This window comes from Mytilus edulis, chromosome 11, assembly GCF_963676685.1.
Source record: "Mytilus edulis chromosome 11, xbMytEdul2.2, whole genome shotgun sequence".
Taxonomy (NCBI): Eukaryota; Metazoa; Mollusca; class Bivalvia; order Mytilida; family Mytilidae; genus Mytilus; species Mytilus edulis.
Window position 1 is genome coordinate 43,183,709 of NC_092354.1, and position 27,446 is coordinate 43,211,154.

The following is a 27,446-nucleotide window of genomic DNA, read 5'->3' on the forward strand; positions in this document are numbered from 1 at the left end:
AATGGTTGTCTGAAATGTCATCTCATTCGTCACGTGAATCCTTGTTGTGCAGGCATTTTTTTCTGTTGAATTTCATCTATTATAGACAAAAATGAACAAATACTGATAAGTAAATAGTTTTAATAAACGTATAACAGACACAAATGCTGATTGGTCAAAACAAAACGACTATAAATTCTTAACCAAATGAGTGGTCCTTTCCCAAAACTCATTTACTGATTCAAACTTTCAACGGTATATTTATTCACTTTGTAACATATTTTGATTCAAATATACTTGCAATGAAACTCAATTATATAAAGAAATATTAAAGTATTTTCTGTTAGAACTAATTTCTTAATGCTTATAGATTAACATTTTGGTTGGTTTGCTTTCTTTGTTTGTTTGTTTGTAAAAACGTTTGATGAAGCATTGTAATTAAGACTGACATCTGCAAACAAGTAGGTGAAGTTAAACCTGTTTATAGTTTAAAATTTAATTATTTGATATACAGGTTTGACTCTGCCTTTTTATATTGTTTGCAGATGTCAATCTTAATTGCAAACCTTTATACAAACAAAGCAAGCAAGCCAAACAAAGTCTTAATCAACAACATTAGGAAATTAGCTCAAAAAATAACTCTGAAACTAACTTTACCCTCTCATACATTTTCGCATGTTAAAAATATTTTCAAGTCAAGGGGATAGATAACCTGCGTTATATTTAACTTTATACATGTATTTAATATACTTTTGAAGTTGCCTTCGGAAATCAAATCTTAGGAAAGGTTAATATACAAATAATATAATGTAACGTTTATATGCATGTATATAGATATATATCAAAAACAAACAAAAATATATTGAAAAAGTTTAAAAATATAACTTCAGAGAATACACCAATCTCGAGTTCAGTTGCATTCGCAATAAAGCATTCCCCATAATTTTAAGTGTCATGATAGAAAAAAAATGACTTCACAGATCAAAAGAAACGGTTTTGCAAATGTAATTTTGTCTGTCAGCGCAAAAATTAGGTTTCTTGGAGCAATGTTACAGAACTCGAAATTTGTGTACAGACACAGCCTGGGAACAATAGAACATTCATGTATTATTCCCATATACTGCATCACAAGAAATTATTTCTTTGAGGTAGTGTAAAACTGTAAACCATTTGTACAAAAAAAGTCCTTTCTACAGGATAACAAGAGTTGCTTTTACAATATGACACTCACTTATTTTTTTTTAAAATTAAACAATAAATACATTTCACAAAATAGCCCTTTTATTTTCATAACAAAGAAATAAAATTGAGAATGGAAATGGGGAATGTGCCAAAGAGACAACAACCCGACCATAGAAAAAACAACAGTAGAAGGTCACCAACAGGTCTTCAATGTAGCGAGAAATTCCCGCATCCGGAGGCGTCTTGTTCTTTTGTGATCTTCATAAAAAAAATATGAAATTTCAACTATATATATACTGCTTGTAAAAATTAGTTTATTCTTACTCAAATTACAGCTTTATCCAACATGTTCCTGTAAAACTACTTGAGCGTAATATTTTAAAACTTATAAAATACAGATCACAACTCTTCAATATCAATTTGAAAACAAATACAAAATGTAATTTGAAAAAAGAATAATGACTTGTATTTTGTATTTATATAATAGAACATTTATAACAATGAAAAATGTCATGATGTGCAATGTCTATAGGTGTAAAACAGAGACCAAACGTCTGTTTACGTGCATTACTGGATATATATTTTATATGTCTGATCTTGTTATAACTTGCATGTATTTCGTGGATAATTTTTGCCAGTAGAAAACCACTGTATCAATAGAAAATATGACATGTATGAGGGTTTTTTTGTGAGGGGGAGGGGGCCCTTCATTTCTGTATTTCTTTAATTTTTAAGGCCAGTTTTCCTTTTTTTCTTTTTATTAAAGGCCGGTTTTCTTTATACTTTATATTTTAGAAACCACTTATTCTGTATTCTTGTCCTTTTTGGTAAATTTTTCTCTATTTTTATTCATTTTTTATTCTCTATTAAAACCCCATTTTTAATTAATTGGAAACATACCAGTGCACATAAAAGTTTAGCTAAATCTGTTCTAGGGGACCTAAACTAATGTCACTCCTTTATCTTTTTCTTTATATATAATATCAATCAATGTTCAAGAGAGGAAAAGGAATAAAAGTTATTGTCATGGGAAATAAGAATATAAAAATATATTATGGTTAATGGGTGGGGAGCTTAACTGTTTTCAAAATATATTTGATTTAATAATAATGATATGAGTGGGGAGGGCATTACCACTGCACCATTCGAAAGACAAAAGTTATGGTACAATTAAAAGGTCTTTTCATGGCAATTCGTAGTGCATATGGTTTATCATCAAAAGAGAGACAAAAACATTAAACCCCAGAGTTCTTGAAAAAGTGGTGGTCAAAAGGTATTTTTCAAATAGATTTAATAGTGATGACTAGGAGATGATTTTTTTCAAGGAGCATGTCAGGGAAAAAAAAGATTTTAAGAACTGACTGATTAACCCCTAATGTAGTATCGAGTATTGTGCTGTAGTTTTGGTCTTTATATGGTGAATTTTGAAAATATACATTATGCCAGACAAACAGCAGGAAAAAATCAAATCCTGCATCATGGATCTTTCCAAATTATATAATTTTAATAAGATACACCAGATCTACAAATAACCTACTGAATTTAAAAATACTGATTCTTTTCCAAGCAATTTCACTTTGCTATAATATTTAAAGTGTAACCTGCATTGCTCACCTGGTTTTCATATTACAGGTTTCATTAAACAAGATCATCAATGACGGTATGCATTGTAGAAATATAACATGTTGGCCCTAACGCCAGGTTCTCTTGAAATTATCATGAAATTTCTGTTAACCCTGATACCATGCAAAAACATATATATATATTCTAATGGTGCAATATCATTTTTTAGATTTTTTCTTGGTCAAGCTTGGTCGTCTTGTCCCTGTATGTCCCATCCCTGCCCTGCCACTGTCCCTGCCACTGTCTTGTCTTTGCTTTGTCTTGTCCTCAATGCCAGGTGCATTTTGAATAAGTTTGAATTTGGTGTCCTCCACTCTATGTTCGAAACAACCAAATATATATCTTCCTGGGCCGTATGGGGTTCTCCCAAACAGGAAATTGGAAAAGATCTGTTCATATCCTTCTAAGTTTAGTGGATATCGTCCATACTGAAAGTGTAAAGTTATAATCAGTACATACATGAGGATCCCTCATTTCTGTATTCTTTATTTTTAAGGCCATCTTTCTCTCTTATTTATACTTGTTGTCCCTTATTCTCTATTATTTATAATTTTTGCCCATTATTCTTTATTATTTATACTTTTTGCCCACTATTCTCTATTATTTATACTTTTTGCCCCTTATTCTCTATTATTTATACTTTTTGCCCATTCTTCTCTATTATTTATACTTTTTGCCCATTATTCTCTATTATTTATACTTTTTGCCCATTATTCTCTATTATTTATTCTTTTTGTCCATTATTCTCTATCATTTATACTTTTTGCCCATTATTCTCTATTATTTATACTTTTTGCCCATTCTTCTCTATTATTTATACTTTTTGCCCATTCTTCTCTATTATTTATACTTTTTGCCCCTTATTCTCTATTATTTATATTTTTAAGGCCATCTTTCTCTATTATTTATACTTTTTGCCCATTATTCTCTATTATTTATACTTTTTGCCCATTATTCTTTATTATTTATATTTTTTGCCCATCTTTCTCTATCATTTATACTTTTCCCCCAATTATTCTCTATTATTTATTCTTTTTGCCCATTATTCTCTATCATTTATACTTTTTGCCCATTATTCTCTATTATTTATACTTGTTGCCCATTATTCTCTATTATTTATACTTTTTGCCCATTATTCTCTATTATTTATTCTTTTTGCCCATTATTCTCTATCATTTATACTTTTTGCCCATTATTCTCTATTATTTATACTTTTTGCCCATTCTTCTCTATTATTTATACTTTTTGCCCATTCTTCTCTATTATTTATACTTTTTGCCCCTTATTCTCTATTATTTATATTTTTAAGGCCATCTTTCTCTATTATTTATACTTTTTGCCCATTATTCTCTATTATTTATACTTTTTGCCCATTATTCTTTATTATTTATATTTTTTGCCCATCTTTCTCTATCATTTATACTTTTCCCCCAATTATTCTCTATTATTTATTCTTTTTGCCCATTATTCTCTATTATTTATACTTTTTGCCCATTCTTCTCTATTATTTATACTTTTTGCCCATTATTCTCTATTATTTATTCTTTTTGCCCATTATTCTTTATCATTTATACTTTTTGCCCATTATTCTCTATTATTTATACTTTTTGCCCATTATTCTCTATTATTTATACTTTTTGCCCATTATTCTCTATTATTTATACTTTTTGCCCATTATTCTCTATTATTTATTCTTTTTGCCCATTATTCTCTATCATTTATACTTTTTGCCCATTCTTCTCTATTATTTATACTTTTTGCCCATTCTTCTCTATTATTTATACTTTTTGCCCCTTATTCTCTATTATTTATATTTTTAAGGCTATCTTTCTCTATTATTTATACTTTTTGCCCATTATTCTCTATTATTTATACTTTTTGCCCATTATTCTTTATTCTTTATATTTTTTGCCCATCTTTCTCTATCATTTATACTTTTCCCCCAATTATTCTCTATTATTTATTCTTTTTGCCCATTATTCTCTATCATTTATACTTTTTGCCCATTATTCTCTATTATTTATACTTGTTGCCCATTATTCTCTATTATTCATAGATGCCAACCCCTTTTGAGACAATCAGTAACAAACTATCAAATTTTCCGTATTTTTGAAAAGTTTTCAGTAATCATTCAAAAACTTGCATTTACCAATAAAAATTACTGTCGAGTGGTTGCAAAATGATGTGCACTAAAATTTGTTTTTCAACATGTTGTCTGTAGTATGAATTCCATTCATTAATTGTTCAGATGTTCTCGACTCGTACATTTTCGTTTTGTCAAGGAGAAGTAGAGAAAGGGGGAAAGCTACTTCATAAAATGCAAGTTTTCCTCTTCGGAAGTCAGTTAGTTCCCATCAATAGGTTGATAACTCCAGAGAAACCGGAAACATTACATTGTCGTTTTCTAAATACCGGACCAGGACGGAAAAGTAATGATAAAAATCCGCGATTTACAAAATTGAACGGCGATGATTGGGAATCCGTAACTATTCGACTTTGACCGTAATAGCGTAGTTTGTATCGCAAAATCGGAAAAACTACGGAAAAATCGTAATGGTTGGCATCTATGTATTATTTATACTTTTTGCCCATTATTCTCCATTATTTATACTTTTTGCCCATTCTTCTCTATTATTTATACTTTTTGCCCATTCTTCTCTATTATTTATACTTTTTGCCCCTTATTCTCTATTATTTATATTTTTAAGGCCATCTTTCTCTATTATTTATACTTTTTGCCCATTATTCTCTATTATTTATACTTTTTGCCCATTATTCTTTATTATTTATATTTTTTGCCCATCTTTCTCTATCATTTATACTTTTCCCCCAATTATTCGCTATTATTTATTCTTTTTGCCCATTATTCTCTATCATTTATACTTTTTGCCCATTATTCTCTATTATTTATACTTGTTGCCCATTATTCTCTATTATTTATACTTTTTGCCCATTATTCTCTATTATTTATACTTGTTGCCCATTATTCTCTATTATTTATACTTTTTGCCCATTATTCTCTATAATTTATACTTTTTGCCCATTATTCTCTATTATTTATTCTTTTTGCCCATTATTCTCTATCATTTATACTTTTTGCCCATTATTCTCTATTATTTATACTTTTTGCCCATTATTCTCTATTATTTATACTTTTTGCCCATTATTCTCTATTATTTATTCTTTTTGCCCATTATTCTCTATCATTTATACTTTTTGCTCATTATTCTCTATTATTTATACTTTTTGCCCATTCTTCTCTATTATTTATACTTTTTGCCCATTCTTCTCTATTATTTATACTTTTTGCCCCTTATTCTCTATTATTTATATTTTTAAGGCCATCTTTCTCTATTATTTATACTTTTTGCCCATTATTCTCTATTATTTATACTTTTTGCCCATTATTCTTTATTATTTATATTTTTTGCCCATCTTTCTCTATCATTTATACGTTTCCCCCAATTATTCTCTATTATTTATTCTTTTTGCCCATTATTCTCTATCATTTATACTTTTTGCCCATTATTCTCTATTATTTATACTTGTTGCCCATTATTCTCTATTATTTATACTTTTTGCCCATTATTCTCTATTATTTATACTTTTTGCCCATTATTCTCTATTATTTATTCTTTTTGCCCATTATTCTCTATCATTTATACTTTTTGCCCATTATTCTCTATTATTTATACTTTTTGCCCATTATTCTCTATTATTTATACTTTTTGCCCATTATTCTTTATTATTTATACTTTTTGCCCATTATTCTCTATTATTTATATTTTTTAAGGCCATCTTTCTCTATTATTTATTCTTTTTGCCCATTATTCTCTATTATTTATACTTTTTGCCCGTTATTCTCTATTATTTATACTTGTTGCCCATTATTCTCTATTATTTATACTTTTTGCCCATTATTCTCTATTATTTATACTTGTTGCCCATTATTCTCTATTATTTATACTTTTTGCCCAGTATTCTCTATTATTTATACTTTTTGCCCCTTATTCTCTATTATTTATACTTTTTGCCCATTATTCTCTATTGTTTATAATTTAGCACCTCATTGTCCTCTATTCTTTATATTTTTTGCCCTATTCTGTAAACCCCCATCCACTTCCTCATGCATACGACTTTTCTAGCAAATTTAAGCTTAGGCAAGAAAAAAAAGTAAAATGTTGTGATTGCCAACATATGCTCCCACAACCATACATTTTATTGACAGAGTGTCATAAAAGCTGGATCTTGGGGAGGGGGGATACTCTCTAATATCTACCGTTTCTGTAAATTTTCCACCTGTAGTAAAATGTGTTATATATCCATAATGACCTTTTTACATTGTAACATGTTTAAGTTCCGAAAACATATAAAAACCAGGTGCTCCGCAGGGCGCAGCTTTATACGACCGCAGAAGTCAAACCCTGAACAGTTGGGGCAAGTATGGACACAACATTCAAGCTTGATACAGCTCTGAATTTGGATTGAGATTAAAAAAATTGATATATTATGAGTTTCTGACACAAAACAAATGTCAAGATCTTACAAATCTATTGCGCAATATTGTGCAATTAAAGATTTTTTCTTTTAAATTTTCAAAAATTTGGAATTTCAGAAATTTGATGAAAAAAAAATTGAAAACAACTTTCACCCCCTTTTTTTGCAATTAGTCCAACCCTGACATTTCTTTATACATCAGATACAAGTAGACTAGTGTAAGGGAGGTAAATCCGAACATACCCAACATTGTATGTTAAATGTTATAGAATTATCTCCCCTTCACCACTTTTAAATTGTCTAAATTGTCCATTGACCAGAAATACCTAGTTTTTCCCCTTTTTTGCCCCTAATTCTGAAACATTTTTAGCCATAACCCCCCCCCCCCCCCCCCCCCACCACCACCACCCCAAGTCAATACTAACCATCCCTTCATGGTATGGAAACTTGTGGTTTAATTTCAGAGAGATTCATACACTTAAACATAAGTTATTGTTTGAAAACTACAAAAAATATTATTTTGGGCCCCCATTTTGGCCCCTAATTCCTAAACTATTCATACCATAACCCCCCCCCCCCCCCAAATCAATCCAAACCTTCCTTTAGTGGTATTGAACCTTCTTGTAAAATTTATAGAGATCCATACACTTAAACACAAGTTATTGTCTGTAAACTAGAAAAATGCTTCTTTTTGGCCCTTTTTTTGCCCCTTATTCCTACATATTCGGGGAAATTAACCCCAAACTGAATCCCAGCCTTCCCTGTGTTATATGGAAACTTTTGGTGCAATGCCAGAGAGATATCCATATAGTTACACACAAGTAATGGTCTTAAAACTAGAAATTTTTTCCAATTTTATGAAAATGATGCATATTTTCCCAATAAAAAATTGTAGAGGTAGTTTGGAAAAAAACCAACAATATCACTGGAGGAAAATTAGCCAAAACAAATTAAGAAAAGAGAATAATAGGGTGCTAAAATATAAAGAATAGAAAAAAATACCAAAAAATTAAAGAATTCCATACAGAAATTAAAGACCCCCACCCCCGTCTAGACCCTCTGTAATGTTGTGTGAAAAATGTGGCTTCAATAAAAACTTACATCTGTCATTTCTTCATAACCTTTCTTCGCTATTTTCTTGGCCTCATCTGGTTGTAAATTGATGAGCTCTACGTAGAAGTCACATAATTCTTCTTCATCTATTACATTATTGTCTGTAAATACAAAAAAAAATACCTCTATTTCACTATAATTACATTAGATGTATGTTTCATTATAATACGTTATTCTGATTGGATAACTAGCAATCTCGTGATATTCCATAGTCAATTGCATTACACAATGCAACTTTTCATTCATGATGACACGAGGTCCCACAATAAAGTGCACAGGTAAATGAAATAAAAACTTGATAAAAGCCGTGTTTTCATGATCCTATAGGTAAAAATGTAATTATAAGTATTGAATGCTATTTTTTGTAATTTTATAGGGTTGTAAAAGCGTTGACCGTGCGCACGCTTCATACAAAATGTACTTCGGTTACGCTTTTACACCCCAATAAATTTACAAAAAAAGAGCATTCAATTCTTAAATAAACTGTTGTACTGTTGTCAAAGTATATAGTTCATCGATGTTGGTGTAGATTTCAAAAGGTTTTTGTATAGATATCAAAAGGTATTGGCATACGTTGGTGTAGATTTGAAAAGGTATTGACATAAGTTGGTGTAGATTTGAAAAGATATTGGTATAAATATCAAAAGGTATTGGTATAGATATCAAAAGGTATTGGTATAAATATCAAAATGTATTGGTATAGATATCAAAAGGTATTGGTATACTAAGTAGATATCAAAAGGTATTGGTATAAATATCAAAAGGTATTGGTATAGATATCAAAAGGTATTGGTATAGATATCAAAAGGTATTGGTATAGATATCAAAAGGTATTGGTATAAACATAAAAAGGTATTGGTATAAATATAAAAAGGTATTGGTATAGATATCAAAAGGTATTGGTATAGATATTAAATGATATTTATAGATGAAGATCTAATTAAGTACCGAATACATGTCAAACATGTAAGCATTGATCTCAATTATAACCGGTAAAGATATAAACCTTAACACATAGATATGTCTTGCCTTTTTTGTTATTTTGAAAGTAAAATACAAATGTTGAAATTAAAACAGCAACACTTTTATAACATGTAAGTTATGTAAAATATTCAAAGTCAATGTACCATGCATTAATGGGAATCAATGAGATGTACCAATGCTAATACAACTGCATACCAAATATCATTGACCTAACACTAGTGGTACCAATGCTAATACAACTGCATACTAAATATCATTGACCTAACACTAGTGGTGCCAATGCTAATACAACTGCATACTAAATATCATTGACCTAACACTAGTGGTGCCAATGCTAATACAACTGCATACTAAATATCATTGACCTAACACTAGTGGTACCAATGCCAATACAACTGCATACCAAATATCATTGACCTAACACTAGTGGTGCCAATGCTAATACAACTGCATACTAAATATCATTGACCTAACACTAGTGGTGTCAATGCTAATACAACTGCATACTAAATATCATTGACCTACCACTAGTGGTGCCAATGCTAATACAACTGCATACTAAATATCATTGACCTACCACTAGTGGTGCCAATGCTAATACAACTGCATACTAAATATCATTGACCTAACACTAGTGGTGCCAATGCTAATACAACTGCATACTAAATATCATTGACCTAACACTAGTGGTGCCAATGCTAATACAACTGCATACTAAATATCATTGACCTAACACTAGTGGTGCCAATGCTAATACAACTGCATACTAAATATCATTGACCTAACACTAGTGGTACCAATGCTAATACAACTGCATACTAAATATCATTGACCTAACACTAGTGGTGCCAATGCTAATACAACTGCATACTAAATATCATTGACCTACCACTAGTAGTGCCAATGATAATACAACTGCATACTAAATATCATTGACCTACCACTAGTAGTGCCAATGTTAATACAACTGCATACTAAATATCATTGACCTACCACTAGTAGTGCCAATGATAATACAACTGCATACTAAATATCATTGACCTAACACTAGTGGTGCCAATGCTAATACAACTGCATACTAAATATCATTGACCTAACACTAGTGGTGCCAATGCTAATACAACTGCATACTAAATATCATTGACCTAACACTAGTGGTGCCAATGCTAATACAACTGCATACTAAATATCATTGACCTAACACTAGTGGTGCCAATGCTAATACAACTGCATACTAAATATCATTGACCTACCACTAGTAGTGCCAATGATAATACAACTGCATACTAAATATCATTGACCTACCACTAGTAGTGCCAATGTTAATACAACTGCATACTAAATATCATTGACCTACCACTAGTAGTGCCAATGATAATACAACTGCATACTAAATATCATTGACCTACCACTAGTAGTGCCAATGATAATACAACTGCATACTAAATATCATTGACCTAACACTAGTGGTGCCAATGCTAATACAACTGCATACTAAATATCATTGACCTAACACTAGTGGTGCCAATGCTAATACAACTGCATACTAAATATCATTGACCTAACACTAGTGGTGCCAATGCTAATACAACTGCATACTAAATATCATTGACCTAACACTAGTGGTGCCAATGCTAATACAACTGCATACTAAATATCATTGACCTAACACTAGTGGTACCAATGCTAATACAACTGCATACTAAATATCATTGACCTAACACTAGTAGTACCAATGCTAATACAACTGCATACTAAATATCATTGACCTAACACTAGTGGTGCCAATGCTAATACAACTGCATACTAAATATCATTGACCTAACACTAGTGGTGCCAATGCTAATACAACTGCATACTAAATATCATTGACCTAACACTAGTAGTACCAATGCTAATACAACTGCATACTAAATATCATTGACCTAACACTAGTAGTACCAATGCTAATACAACTGCATACTAAATATCATTGACCTAACACTAGTGGTACCAATGCTAATACAACTGCATACTAAATATCATTGACCTAACACTAGTAGTACCAATGCTAATACAACTGCATACTAAATATCATTTACCTACCACTAGTAGTGCCAATGATAATACAACTGCATACTAAATATCATTGACCTACCACTAGTAGTGCCAATGATAATACAACTGCATACTAAATATCATTGACCTACCACTAGTAGTGCCAATGTTAATACAACTGCATACTAAATATCATTGACCTACCACTAGTAGTGCCAATGATAATACAACTGCATACTAAATATCATTGACCTACCACTAGTGGTGCCAATGATAATACAACTGCATACTAAATATCATTGACCTAACACTAGTGGTGCCAATGCTAATACAACTGCATACTAAATATCATTGACCTAACACTAGTGGTGCCAATGCTAATACAACTGCATACTAAATATCATTGACCTAACACTAGTGGTGCCAATGCTAATACAACTGCATACTAAATATCATTGAACTAACACTAGTGGTACCAATGCTAATACAACTGCATACTAAATATCATTGACCTAACACTAGTGGTACCAATGCTAATACAACTGCATACTAAATATCATTGAACTAACACTAGTGGTACCAATGCTAATACAACTGCATACTAAATATCATTGACCTACCACTAGTAGTGCCAATGATAATACAACTGCATACTAAATATCATTGACCTACCACTAGTAGTGCCAATGTTAATACAACTGCATACTAAATATCATTGACCTACCACTAGTAGTGCCAATGATAATACAACTGCATACTAAATATCATTGACCTACCACTAGTAGTGCCAATGATAATACAACTGCATACTAAATATCATTGACCTAACACTAGTGGTGCCAATGTTAATACAACTGCATACTTAATATCATTGACCTAACACTAGTGGTACCAATGCTAATACAACTGCATACTTAATATCATTGACCTAACACTAGTGGTACCAATGCTAATACAACTGCACACTAAATATCATTGACCTACCAGTAGTGGTGCCAATGCTAATACAACTGCATACTAAATATCATTGACCTACCACTAGTAGTGCCAATGTTAATACAACTGCATACTAAATATCATTGACCTAACACTAGTGGTGCCAATGCTAATACAACTGCATACTAAATATCATTGACCTAACACTAGTGGTGTCACTGCTAATACAACTGCATACTAAATATCATTGACCTACCACTAGTGGTGCCAATGTTAATACAACTGCATACTTAATATCATTGACCTAACACTAGTGGTGCCAATGCTAATACAACTGCATACTAAATATCATTGACCTACCACTAGTAGTGCCAATGATAATACAACTGCATACTAAATATCATTGACCTACCACTAGTGGTGCCAATGCTAATACAACTGCATACTAAATATCATTGACCTACCACTAGTGGTGCCAATGCTAATACAACTGCATACTAAATATCATTGAACTAACACTAGTGGTGCCAATGCTTATACAACTGCATACTAAATATCATTGACCTAACACTAGTGGTACCAATGCTAATACAACTGCATACTAAATATCATTGACCTAACACTAGTGGTACCAATGCTAATACAACTGCATACTAAATATCATTGACCTTTAACACTAGTGGTGCCAATACTAATACAACTGCATACTAAATATCATTGACTTAACACTAGTGGTGCCAATGCTAATACAACTGCATACTAAATATCATTGACCTAACACTAGTGGTGCCAATGCTAATACAACTGCATACTAAATATCGTTGACCTAACACTAGTGGTGCCAATGCTAATACAACTGCATACTAAATATCATTGACCTAACACTAGTGGTACCAATGCTAATACAACTGCATACTAAATATCATTGACCTAACACTAGTGGTACCAATGCTAATACAACTGCATACTAAATATCATTGACCTAACACTAGTGGTGCCAATGCTAATACAACTGCATACTAAATATCATTGACCTAACACTAGTGGTACCAATGCTAATACAACTGCATACTAAATATCATTGACCTAACACTAGTGGTGCCAATGCTAATACAACTGCATACTAAATATCATTGAACTAACACTAGTGGTGCCAATGCTAATACAACTGCATACTAAATATCATTGACCTACCACTAGTGGTGCCAATGCTAATACAACTGCATACTAAATATCATTGAACTAACACTAGTGGTGCCAATGCTAATACAACTGCATACTAAATATCATTGAACTAACACTAGTGGTGCCAATGCTAATACAACTGCATACTAAATATCATTGACCTACCACTAGTGGTGCCAATGCTAATACAACTGCATACTAAATATCATTGAACTAACACCAGTGGTGCCAAGGCTAATACAACTGCATACTAAATATCATTGACCTACCACTAGTGGTGCCAATGCTAATACAACTGCATACTAAATATCATTGACCTACCACTAGTGGTGCCAATGCTAATACAACTGCATACTAAATATCATTGAACTAACACTAGTGGTGCCAATGCTAATACAACTGCATACTAAATATCATTGACCTACCACTAGTGGTGCCAATGCTAATACAACTGCATACTAAATATCATTGAACTAACACTAGTGGTGCCAATGCTAATACAACTGCATACTAAATATCATTGAACTAACACTAGTGGTGCCAATGCTAATACAACTGCATACTAAATATCATTGAACTAACACTAGTGGTGCCAATGCTAATACAACTGCATACTAAATATCATTGAACTAACACTAGTGGTGCCAATGCTAATACAACTGCATACTAAATATCATTGAACTAACACTAGTGGTGCCAATGCTAATACAACTGCATACTAAATATCATTGACCTAACACTAGTGGTGCCAATGCTAATACAACTGCATACTAAATATCATTGAACTAACACTAGTGGTGCCAATGCTAATACAACTGCATACTAAATATCATTGACCTAACAACTGCATACTAAATATCATTGACCTACCACTAGTGGTGCCAATGCTAATACAACTGCATACTAAATATCATTGACCTACCACTAGTGGTGCCAATGCTAATACAACTGCATACTAAATATCATTGAACTAACACTAGTGGTGCCAATGCTAATACAACTGCATACTAAATATCATTGAACTAACACTAGTGGTGCCAATGCTAATACAACTGCATACTAAATATCATTGAACTAACACTAGTGGTGCCAATGCTAATACAACTGCATACTAAATATCATTGACCTAACACTAGTGGTGCCAATGCTAATACAACTGCATACTAAATATCATTGAACTAACACTAGTGGTGCCAATGCTAATACAACTGCATACTAAATATCATTGACCTAACACTAGTGGTGCCAATGCTAATACAACTGCATACTAAATATCATTGAACTAACACTAGTGGTGCCAATGCTAATACAACTGCATACTAAATATCATTGAACTACCACTAGTGGTGCCAATGCTAATACAACTGCATACTAAATATCATTGAACTAACACTAGTGGTGCCAATGCTAATACAACTGCATACTAAATATCATTGAACTAACACTAGTGGTGCCAATGCTAATACAACTGCATACTAAATATCATTGACCTAACACTAGTGGTGCCAATGCTAATACAACTGCATACTAAATATCATTGAACTAATACTAGTGGTGCCAATGCTAATACAACTGCATACTAAATATCATTGAACTAACACTAGTGGTGCCAATGCTAATACAACTGCATACTAAATATCATTGACCTAACACTAGTGGTGCCAATGCTAATACAACTGCATACTAAATATCATTGACCTACCACTAGTGGTGCCAATGCTAATACAACTGCATACTAAATATCATTGAACTAACACTAGTGGTGCCAATGCTAATACAACTGCATACTAAATATCATTGACCTAACACTAGTGGTACCAATGCTAATACAACTGCATACTAAATATCATTGACCTAACACTAGTGGTGCCAATGCTAATACAACTGCATACTGAATATCATTGACCTAACACTAGTGTTGCCAATGCTAATACAACTGCATACTAAATATCATTGACCTAACACTAGTGGTACCAATGCTAATACAACTGCATACTAAATATCATTGACCTAACACTAGTGGTGCCAATGCTAATACAACTGCATACTAAATATCATTGACCTATCACTAGTGGTACCAATGCTAATACAACTGCATACTAAATATCATTGACCTAACACTAGTGGTACCAATGCTAATACAACTGCATTAAATATCATTGACCTAACACTAGTGGTACCAATGCTAATACAACTGCATACTAAATATCATTGACATATCACTAGTGGTACCAATGCTAATACAACTGCATACTAAATATCATTGACCTAACACTAGTGGTACCAATGCTAATACAACTGCATTAAATATCATTGACCTAACACTAGTGGTACCAATGCTAATACAACTGCATACTAAATATCATTGACATATCACTAGTGGTACCAATGCTAATACAACTGCATACTAAATATCATTGACCTATCACTAGTGGTACCAATGCTAATACAACTGCATTAAATATCATTGACCTAACACTAGTGGTACCAATGCTAATACAACTGCATACTAAATATCATTGACATATCACTAGTGGTACCAATGCTAATACAACTGTATACTAAATATCATTGACCTAACACTAGTGGTGCCAATGCTAATACAACTGCATACTAAATATCATTGACCTAGCACTAGTGGTGCCAATGCTAATACAACTGCATACTAAATATCATTGACCTAACACTAGTGGTACCAATGCTAATACAACTGCATACTAAATATCATTGACCTAACACTAGTGGTGCCAATGCTAATACAACTGCATTAAATATCATTGACCTAACACTAGTGGTGCCAATGCTGAATACAACTGCATACTAAATATCATTGACCTAACACTAGTGGTACCAATGCTAATACAACTGCATACTAAATATCATTGACCTAACACTAGTGGTACCAATGCTAATACAACTGCATACTAAATATCATTGACCTAACACTAGTGGTGTCAATGCTAATACAACTGCATACTGAATATCATTGACCTAACACTAGTGGTACCAATGCTAATACAACTGCATACTAAATATCATTGACCTAACACTAGTGGTGCCAATGCTAATACAACTGCATTAAATATCATTGACCTAACACTAGTGGTGCCAATGCTAATACAACTGCATACTAAATATCATTGACCTAACACTAGTGGTACCAATGCTAATACAACTGCATACTAAATATCATTGACCTAACACTAGTGGTACCAATGCTAATACAACTGCATACTAAATATCATTGACCTAACACTAGTGGTGCCAATGCTAATACAACTGCATACTAAATATCATTGACCTAACACTAGTGGTACCAATGCTAATACAACTGCATACTAAATATCATTGACCTAACACTAGTGGTGCCAATGCTAATACAACTGCATTAAATATCATTGACCTAACACTAGTGGTGCCAATGCTAATACAACTGCATACTAAATATCATTGACCTAACACTAGTGGTACCAATGCTAATACAACTGCATACTAAATATCATTGACCTAACACTAGTGGTGCCAATGCTAATACAACTGCATACTAAATATCATTGACCTACCACTAGTGGTGCCAATGCTAATACAACTGCATACTAAATATCATTGAACTAACACCAGTGGTGCCAAGGCTAATACAACTGCATACTAAATATCATTGACCTACCACTAGTGGTGCCAATGCTAATACAACTGCATACTGAATATCATTGACCTAACACTAGTGGTGCCAATGCTAATACAACTGCATACTGAATATCATTGACCTAACACTAGTGGTGCCAATGCTAATACAACTGCATACTAAATATCATTGACCTAACACTAGTGGTGCCAATGCTAATACAACTGCATACTGAATATCATTGACCTAACACTAGTGGTGCCAATGCTAATACAACTGCATTAAATATCATTGACCTAACACTAGTGGTGCCAATGCTAATACAACTGCATACTGAATATCATTGACCTAACACTAGTGGTGCCAATGCTAATACAACTGCATACTAAATATCATTGACCTAACACTAGTGGTGCCAATGCTAATACAACTGCATACCAAATATCATTGACCTACCAGTAATAGTTCCCCATAAACAGACTTTATCACAAACTAATACATGTCAAGCAAAAGTTTCAAAATCAATAGACTATGACTGAGGGGTCTTGGCCAAATAATCACAATGGAAAGATATCAAAAGGTACAAGTATAGATATAAAATGGTATTGGGTAGATCTCAAGAGGTATTGATATATGTATCAAATAGTTAAGATGGATATCTCAATAGGTTTAAGTATAGATATAAAAAGGTACTGGTGTAGATCTCAATATGTTCTGGTATAGATATAAAAAGGTATTGATGTAGATCTCAATAGGTACTGATAAAGATGCCAAAAGGTACTGGTGTAGATCTCAATTGGACCTTAGGTATAGATATAAAGATGTATAGGTGTAGATTTCAATAGGCACTGATAAAGATGTCAAAAGTTACTGGTGTATATCTCAATAGGACCTTAGGTATAGATATAAAGATGTATAGGTGTAGATTGCAATAGGACCTTAGGTATAGATATAAAGATGTATAGGTGTAGATTTCAATAGGTACTGATAAAGATGTCAAAAGGTACTGGTGTAGATCTTAGTAGGACCTTAGGTATAGATATAAAGATGTATAGGTGTAGATTGCAATAGGCACTGATAAAGATGTCAAAAGTTACTGGTGTATATCTTAGTAGGACCTGTATAGTATTAGATGTCAAAAGATATAAGTGTAGATCTCAATAGGTTTTGGTATAGATATCAAAAAGGTACTGGTGCAGATCTCAATAGGACCTCGTATAGATATCAATAGTTTTTGGTATAGATATCAAAAGGACCTGGTCTAGATATCAAAAGGTGTTGGTGTAGATATCAAAAGGTATGAGAAATATTGTCAAAAATTAGTGTTTTCAATTACAGAAATTAGATAAATTCATACATACCTTTTCTGTCAATGATTCTGAAGAGAGATCGTGGGAGCAGTCGGAGCCATATTGGACAGTTTATCATACTCATACAGCCTGGTATGATAGTTTCCCATAATGCCAACCATTCTGACAGGGTTACCTTATCTGCAGAAGAGGAAAATAATATGTTAAAGCTAAGAAGGTAGCTGTAAGATAAGGCCAAGCTTTTTACCAGTCAAATCGATTCATCGATTGATTGTTGGTTTCTTAACGTCCAGTGCCAAATATGTCATGCATGTTCAATTGAATTGAACATGAAAAAGAAGTACCAGTATAATCAATCTACCTGTATCAGGTAATCCTTCAGATGTTCATAAGATGTTAGTCTGGTCAGAATTTATACTTTTTATGAGGGTCTGCATGGGATGTCCTGAATTTCTTTATTATTTAGTTTGCTTACCATTTTTCTCTATTTCTTTAGTTGTTTGCCTATTTATCTCTATAATTTGTTTTTTTCATATTTATCACCAGTTGTTATTTTTTTTGTCTTTATTTTAAACTCTTATTTTTTTCCCGATTTTTCTCTATTCTTTATGTTGTTTGCTTATTTTTTTCTAAATTTTTTTATTTTTTTTTTGCCTACAATGTATTTATCTCTTCTTTATTTTGCCCATTATTTTCTATTCTGTAACCCCATCAACACCCTAATCTATATGCAATAAATCACCTACCATCATAAGATTCTCCAGCTTTTTCTTTTAATACTTCATAGAATGTCTCATGAACTTCTCCAAATTCTTGAGCTGCAGTTGATGTTGGCGACCATTTTGTAAATTTGAATATTTTCTGTAAATTAAAGATTAACATTCATACTGTATTATTATATTGTAGGAAGTAACCATAAATTCTATATTTGTGGTGGATCTAGGAATTCTGAAAAAGGGGGGCACCCTGACTGAAAAAAGCCCCCCCCCCCCATATATATGCATCCTCTCATGCTATAGTGATTCCCTATTATAGCATCCAAAATTTTCTCCAAAAAGGGAGGCCCGCCCTTCCCCTTTAATATTTCAATAGGGTACTAATTTATTTGTGGATTTCGTGGGTTCTGGTAAATCATGTGTCAAACAAAAATACAAATTTCAGATAACCTGTAAATAGGCTTGCAATGATTTATAGGCGTGCAACGTGCAATGATTTATAGACGTGCAATGATTTATAGGTGTGCAATGATTTATAGGTGTGCAATGATTTATACGTGTGCAATGATTTATACGTGTGCAATGATTTATAGGCGTGCAATGATTTATAGGCGTGCAATGATTTATAGGCGTGCAATGATTTATAGGTGTGCAATGATTTATACGTGTGCAATGATTTATAGGCGTGCAATGATTTATAGGCGTGCAATGATTTATAGGTGTGCAATGATTTATAGGCGTGCAATGATTTATAAACTACCAGGTTTTATTAATGCGAATAGTGTGAATGATTTAGTATCGCAATAATTAGAACTCGCATTCTGATATCTGATATATATGCATCTGTATGCAGAATTTCCTGAAATCTCAATAAATAATCTCCCATTGTTGTCCATTCTTCATAAATCGCATTAATAATTACATTAGATGTATGTTTCATCATAATACTTTATTCTGATTGACTAACTGCACATCACGTGTTATTCCTAAAGCAATTGCATCACTCAATAAAACTTTTCATTCATGACAACACATGGTCCCACAATAAAGTGAACAGGTGAATTAAATAAAACAATTATAAAATTCGTGTCTCATGATCATAGCTTAAAACTGTAATTATAAGTATGGAATGCTTCTTTTTGTAACTTCATAGGGTTGTAACGTTTTTACACCCCAATGAAGTTACAAAAAGAAGCATTCAATTCTTAAATAAATGCATGCAATAATTTCTGAATGACCAGTAATTAATGTATGTCCTTCAGGCTTGTAAAAAACGCTATATAGTAAGATAAGAAGAGGCTATCGTACATTCCCATTATCTATAGATGGCAGATTATTTTATTAATCATTTGAGATGCTATGTTACTGGGTACTTATGGCATGAATGTTTTTTAAATATAGGAAAATTTTGATTTCATGGTTTAAAAAATTCTGCTTGTACATTGTATAAGTAATACTTACATCTCTAAATTCACCGAGATTGTTATATTCCAGAAAGTTATTTCCTTTTGTATCTAAAAAATAATTATTCAAACATAAATTAATTTGTAATCAAAGTGCAATAAATGCGTAAATGCACGGACACGACTGAAAATGCCATTTATCAATCTTCCAAGAACCATAACTCCTGAACGATAAAAGTCAAAATCGTCATTATTTACCTTGATCTTCATTTTGTTGTCAGTAACAACATATTCAAATTTTAAAAGCTGTGGTTGGACGGTTCATGAGTAAATGCACGGACAACATTTGGTTGCCGCCCGCCCGATCGACCGCCCGGCCGCCCGCCGTACATCCCCAAATCAATAACCGACATTTTTGTTACAATAAATGCGTAAATGCACGGACACGACTGAAAATGCCATTTATCAATCTTCCAAGAACCATAACTCCTGAACGGCAGATCAACTTCTACTTAAAATTGTGAATGGAATGGAGAGTGTGTCAAAGAGACATCATCCCGACCAAAAGCAAAAAACAGCCAAAGGAAACCAATTGGTCTTCAACACAGCGAGAAATCTCGCACTCGGAGGCGGTCTTCAGCTGGCCCCTAAACAAAGATGTGTACTAGTTCAGTGAAAATGAACGTCATTAAGGTGGTACCTAACACTACAGGGAGATAACTCTGTAAAATCAGCTAAACGTTTTAATCACGTTGTGTTTTGAGGGAATATTAAGCTCCTCAATGATCAAAATAAGTGTTTGTCAAACTGCTATATAACCAGTGTAATTTTTCTGATAAAACGGTTGGTTCAAATTTTTTGAAATTTTCATATTTTTGTCAAAGGATCAAAGTAAATACTTTGTCAAAATTTTATGAAAATTAAACGAGCCAAATTATTTTTAGTTAAGGTGTTGGATACCACCTTAAGGGAAAGTTTGAACATCTATGGTCTCTAATTAAAGTTCGACGTGATTTTACTTGTTGTGTCTTCCTTTGTTTCAGTGATTACTGCGTGTTCATTGATTTTGATGTTGGGAACAAAACATGACACTGAAAATCTTACCGAAGAATCTGAAGTAAAATTCCAACTTTTCTTTTTGAAATGGAGACAGCATCTTCTGAATTAGAAAAGCAAGGTCTATCATTTAATACCTTCAAATGTATAAATAACAAGAATGTGTCCCCAGTACACAGATGCCCCACTCGCACTATCATTTTCTATGTTCAGTGGACAGTTAAATTGGGGGTAAAAACTCTAATTTGGCATTGAAATTAGAAAGATCATATCATAGGGAACATGTGTACTAAGTTTAAAGATTATTGGACTTCAACTTCATCAAAAACTACCTTGACAAAAAACATTAACCTGAAGCGGGACGAACGAACGGACGGACGAACGGACCCACAGACCAGAAAACATAATACCCCTCTACTATCTTAGGTGGGGCATAAACACATATTTTAACACGGGGTCCACGGTTATAGCCCAGGACTGGGTTGCTCAAATCCATGACTAATTATCCATTGCGGTTATGTAATATACATTTTTTCAGATACACAGGCACTTGTTTCTATCCATAGGAAGGTCGACTATCCAAGTACACGTCCTTCTTGAAAAATTGGCAAAGTTTATGTTTTCTATGCGAAAACAAAATAACATTCGACATCGAAGTGCACAATAACAATATGCACCTAATTACAAGTGCATGGTGTTTATAAGATCTATTAGTGTTTGTGTTGCTACAGCTCGTTTAAAAATATCGCTGTGCGAATTTATTATTTGCCACATGATCAACGAAAGATGTGTTCATTATGCTATTTCTTCAAAAGGTAGCGTTCGTAACTTACACTGGGGTTGTTAGTTCGAATCCCGCAAGTGTCAGGTGCTTTCGACTCTAATCGTAATTTACTAGCATTGTCAGTTTCCTGCCGAACGTTGGTGGTTCTCTACGGGCACTCTTGCTTCCTCCACGAATAAAAACTGACTGCAACCGATACAGCCAATAGTGATCAAAGTGGCGGTAAAACACCAACAATCAATCGATCAATGCAGATTGATGTTCTAGTTATAATCGTGTTTGACTTATTTTTTAACTAATTCTAGGCAATATTGACCTATAATGGTTTACTTTTTTTTAAATTGTTATTTGGATGGAGAGTTGTCTCATTGGCACTCACACCACATCTTCCTATATCTAAATATTAAAAGTACAATCTACGAATTTTGATCTAGAATCTAGAATCGGAGAATACAGCTCAATGCTATATTTATACTGAACGTACTTTTGTATATATTGCTTACCATTTTACAATTTTGAAAAGAAATGATCTCCGTTGCTTTAAATATAGGAGTACAGTATATACTATATGGTAATTTATATAGAGTGTGTTTGATAAGAATGTATGCCTTAAAGCTAAATGTATACTTTCAACATATATCATTATAATTTGAATTTTAGTAGAAAAATACACTGGGTCAAAGTGTAATTATATAATAAAAGTTTAATCGTAAATGTGTCAATTCGCAAACGGTGAATTTACTACTTCAGTGTTCAGACTTCTGGTTTTATATATTTTAATTGGAAAGACTTCCTTTTGAAATCCACTCCGTTTGAAGGAATAAGCACAAACAAATTAGAAGCACAAATGCATGGACCCCCTTTTTCTTTTCCCTTTTTTTGTTGTTGTTATTTTTTTAAGGTTATTTCAAATTATTTTTACTTATTCAATGTGTTCTTGCTATTATCCGTACTACATTACAATACCAGTAGTTTATGTATTTTATCCTGTATTTTTATTTTCCGAACTTGACCAATGTTTACCATTTCGTATTTTTTTTTAGCACCAATCGAAAAAAAAGTATACCTTTGTTTACTCCAAGGCCTGATACTAACATGAACATGATGAATATACACCTAATTGTTCTCATAGCCTCTATATCGGATCTGGTAAACCAAGGGGGGGGGGGGCACTTCAAACTTTTTTTTGGTAGGGGTGAGCAGCTGAGACATCAAGTACCACACCCTTTTCATATATTTTGTTAATCAAAAATACATACCTTGTCATATATTAATTAACAAAAAACAGACCTATAGATATATTTCAATATTTTCACCGCTCATCATCACGTTCTTGTTAAGAAGCAAAATAGTCGCAATAAAATCACCTTCTTTTCCAATAAATTCGTCATATCTTAAACACTTTTTTCTTATTGCCCATTTTACATCTTTCATTATGAAGATATTTCAATTCCAAAATACAATACATATATAAAACACGTTTGGTACATTTTAAGATCATAGATGGTATTACATCTATGGTCAGATAAATGTAATATCATCCCAGAGTGCAACACCTTCGCTGATTTTAACATGTTTAGATATTAATTAAAAACTGATAAAAATATCATTGCCGTTCCCTCGTAAAGGACCCTGTCACAATGGAATTTCTTTAAATAATTGTTATCATGTTTTATGTATACAAACCCTTGAATGATAATTAGGTGCAAATGTCAAAATAGTTGGATTTATTGCATCTATCACTGGCATCAGTGGAAATACTACATCAAAATAAATAGAATTCAAATTGGTTTGACAAATAACTGATGCATTTACGACTGTGGTTTAATCGCATCAAGAATAAATACGGACATCTGATAAGTTTCAGACACTAATGATATAATCAAGCAAGTGATAAAATCAACCTATTGATATATTTCATCTGAATTTCTCACCCTTTTCACCTTTTCATATATCATAGAGCATGAAAAAGTGTCACCTATTCCAGCGGCTCATCCCTACCACTAATTATATAGCAAGTCATTATTTACTTAAACTACCCAACAAATTTGCAGAAATGAAACTTTTGAGTTGACATTAAAAATTGAGGATTAATGCGCTCCATAGTATACTAATTTAAGATTTCAAGAAAACCAGGGGTTATTTTTAGTAGTACATCCATTCGGAAGGTCTCTTCTTTCTTATATGGCTTTAAAGGTATGCTGAAAATTGGCATGCAGAAAGGTGATACTTGGACGATTCAGGACTCAAGGTGGCACGGTAGTATTTGCATTCCAGAATTTTGGTTGCTCTTTTGTGTACCTATAACCGGAAGAAAAGTGACGTTGGGAACTTTTACCATAATTCGAAAAGTGCTTTATATGAACTCCCATTTTAGATTGAATATTGATATGAACTCTCGTTTAAGATTTGATATTTCTATGAACTCTCGTTTTAGTTTTAAATTGAATATTTCTCCTTTTAGTTTTAGCTGAATATTTCTTGTTTCATTCTTAAATATAATGTTTCTTATTTCAAATATCCAAAGAGATTATAGATTTACTATTTTACAAATTAATCCGATGGCTGTCAAGAGTGTGAGAGATAATACATGTACCTAACACTTGAACTACAAAAGCAATTATCGCTATTTTATAAAGTTTAGCCGGAGGACAATAATCCTATTATTATTACATAACATTGGACAAGTATATTTATATTTTATAAGAACCTTTTCATGTTTTAATACCCTTATCTTTGAATTAATTTATGTTTTGTAAACTGTTGCTGGGGCAGTCTTCCCCTAGCTTTCGAACGGTAAACTTGTGTTAATAAATTTGTATATATATTTTTATACGGTCTTGCGTTTAAAGCAGCCAAAGTGTCGATTATAGACCTACAGACTTTAATGTAACCCGTGCCGAACTTCACGGACGGATGCCGGAATTCACGGGGTTATATACCCTACTTAGGTAAATGTATCTAAACAGTGTGATTGGACAAAAAATACAGTATCAACTGAACATACTTTCCCAAACTGAGGTATGAATCAGGTGTAGAAAAATATGAAATAATTTTACATACAGATGAAAATGAATTTTTGAGATTTTTTTTTAATTTTGTATTCACTGCACCGTAAAAGACCTAAAAGTACTAGTGGCCTTAGGTTTTTAAAAATAGCAAAAAAAGTAAACGGTCATGATACATATTCAAATTCATTTCTGAATAGTAAAATGAAAGTACTTCAGTTAACTGTGAATGTAGAATTTTTTGCAGTGTTAGAAAGTGGTGAAAATTTTAAAAAGCCTATCATTATCCCTTATGGGCCAGGAAATACTACCGTGCCACCCATACCTGGTTTGTAAGGGGTTAAACTTAAGATAAAAAATTAAAGCTATAAAAATTGTAAAATTTGGTTGAACAGATAGGGATTTTTAATTGGTGGTCTGAGACCTTTAAAACACAATACATACATTGTACTTCAAACAAAAACGCAAATGAAAACAATATGTTTAACCTAAACATGCATGAGGGTTTGGATGGCGATTCTTCATTTCTGTATTCTTTAATTTTTGAGGTTATTTTGCCCATTATTGAGGGGGGGGGGGTAGGAGGGGTCCTGATCCCGAAATCCCGAGCTTAAAAACACGAAATCCCGAGGTCTCAAATTTAAATAAATCTAAATCCCGACATCCCGAATTGGAAAAAAGAATTCCCGGATCCCGAAAGGGCCAATCCCGAAATCCCGAGCTTTAAAACACCCGATCCGGGAGTCCCGATAAAGGTCCTATCCCCCTCATTAGTCTCCTTTTACATTATATGTTAGGCCTACTTTCCCTCCATTCTTTAATGCTGTTTTCTTTATAGATCTTTAAATTTTGGCCTACTTTTTTTTAATATGTTTGCCCATTGACTGTAGTATTTGTCCAATATTCTCTCAATCTGTTAACCCCATTCAGACCCTCATGCATTTTTTTTACTAGTAATTAAAGTTTAAACTTTGAACCTAGACATCCCATGAAACTACTCATCTCTTTTGCAGAGAAAATATCATTAAATTATAAATCGCTGTCTTGTAATAAAAGGCCATTTTCTAAAAGTCTTTCCATGTTTATCTTAATGCATAGTATTATAGCTCGATCCTTATGTGCACTTTAGTTTTTTTTCAATATTTTGGCCATGGATTATTTCTAAATTAATTACCATCATTAAACGCACGAAGATATCCCACAACCATAATTTAACAGATTTGGGCAAATTTCAAGTAATAAAAAAGGGGAAAAGTATAAGGAATTCTTAACCAAAACAATCGTTTTTGCTGAATGTAAATTTGTTTACTGTCCTTCGCATACCAACCAATTAATTCTTGTTTGAAACTTCGATGCAAACTGTTGTATCAATTTGCCTTCAACATGCAGTGTTGTTTGTTTTTTTTAATAAAAAGTTTGTTTTATTTATGTTAATATTTAAATTGGTTGTTTAATGTTTCAACTTTTAAGTAATATGATACACTCTCTTCAATATTCAAATCCCAAATTAAGTTTGTTTTCATATCTTTTATAAATCATTATAGAAACAATTTCCACCATCGAATCTTGAGCAATCCGATAACGACGGTTAAATGTTTAAAAATTTCGGCAAGCCTCGCGTTTTAAATACAAAATATTAACTGCATGTCTCAAGTGGAGAAATACCGTATTACACTATCGTTGCAGAGTGGTATAATCATTATGTATACACAGTTCAGAGGAAATTTAATAGATGTAAATAAATAGCAATAATCTTTACGTAATATTTGAAATATCAATGAAGTACTCACCTTATTCGTGGTAAATAAAGATGATAAAACAAATGATGTTTATTGTCTATTTGCTACTTTTTCAGTGCCAATATACGCCACAAAAATACAATTTTCAAGGTTAGTAAACATGGTAAAGGTCGAACAATTCGGTCAACAACAATCTATTTTATTGAACCTATATGCTGAGAGTACCATGAGAGTGCGCATGCCGGTCATAGAGGTCACTGCGTAAATAG

At 32.6% G+C, this 27,446-nt stretch overlaps 1 protein-coding gene across 1 annotated transcript; it reads right to left on the reverse strand.

Annotated features, from left to right (window-relative positions):
* Window positions 1–100: 100 nt before the first annotated feature.
* Window positions 101–27,398, reverse strand: LOC139495638 (sarcoplasmic calcium-binding proteins II, V, VI, and VII-like). Its single transcript, XM_071283932.1, has 7 exons — window positions 27,229–27,398; window positions 21,695–21,749; window positions 20,649–20,701; window positions 19,218–19,332; window positions 18,523–18,651; window positions 8,383–8,495; window positions 101–3,212 (listed from the first exon to the last, which is right to left on the reverse strand). The coding sequence occupies exons 2-7, from the start codon at window positions 21,744–21,746 to the stop codon at window positions 2,943–2,945; spliced, it is 732 nt and encodes a 243-aa protein (XP_071140033.1). The 5' UTR covers window positions 21,747–21,749; window positions 27,229–27,398; the 3' UTR covers window positions 101–2,942.
* Between the last annotated feature and the right edge of the window lie 48 nt (window positions 27,399–27,446).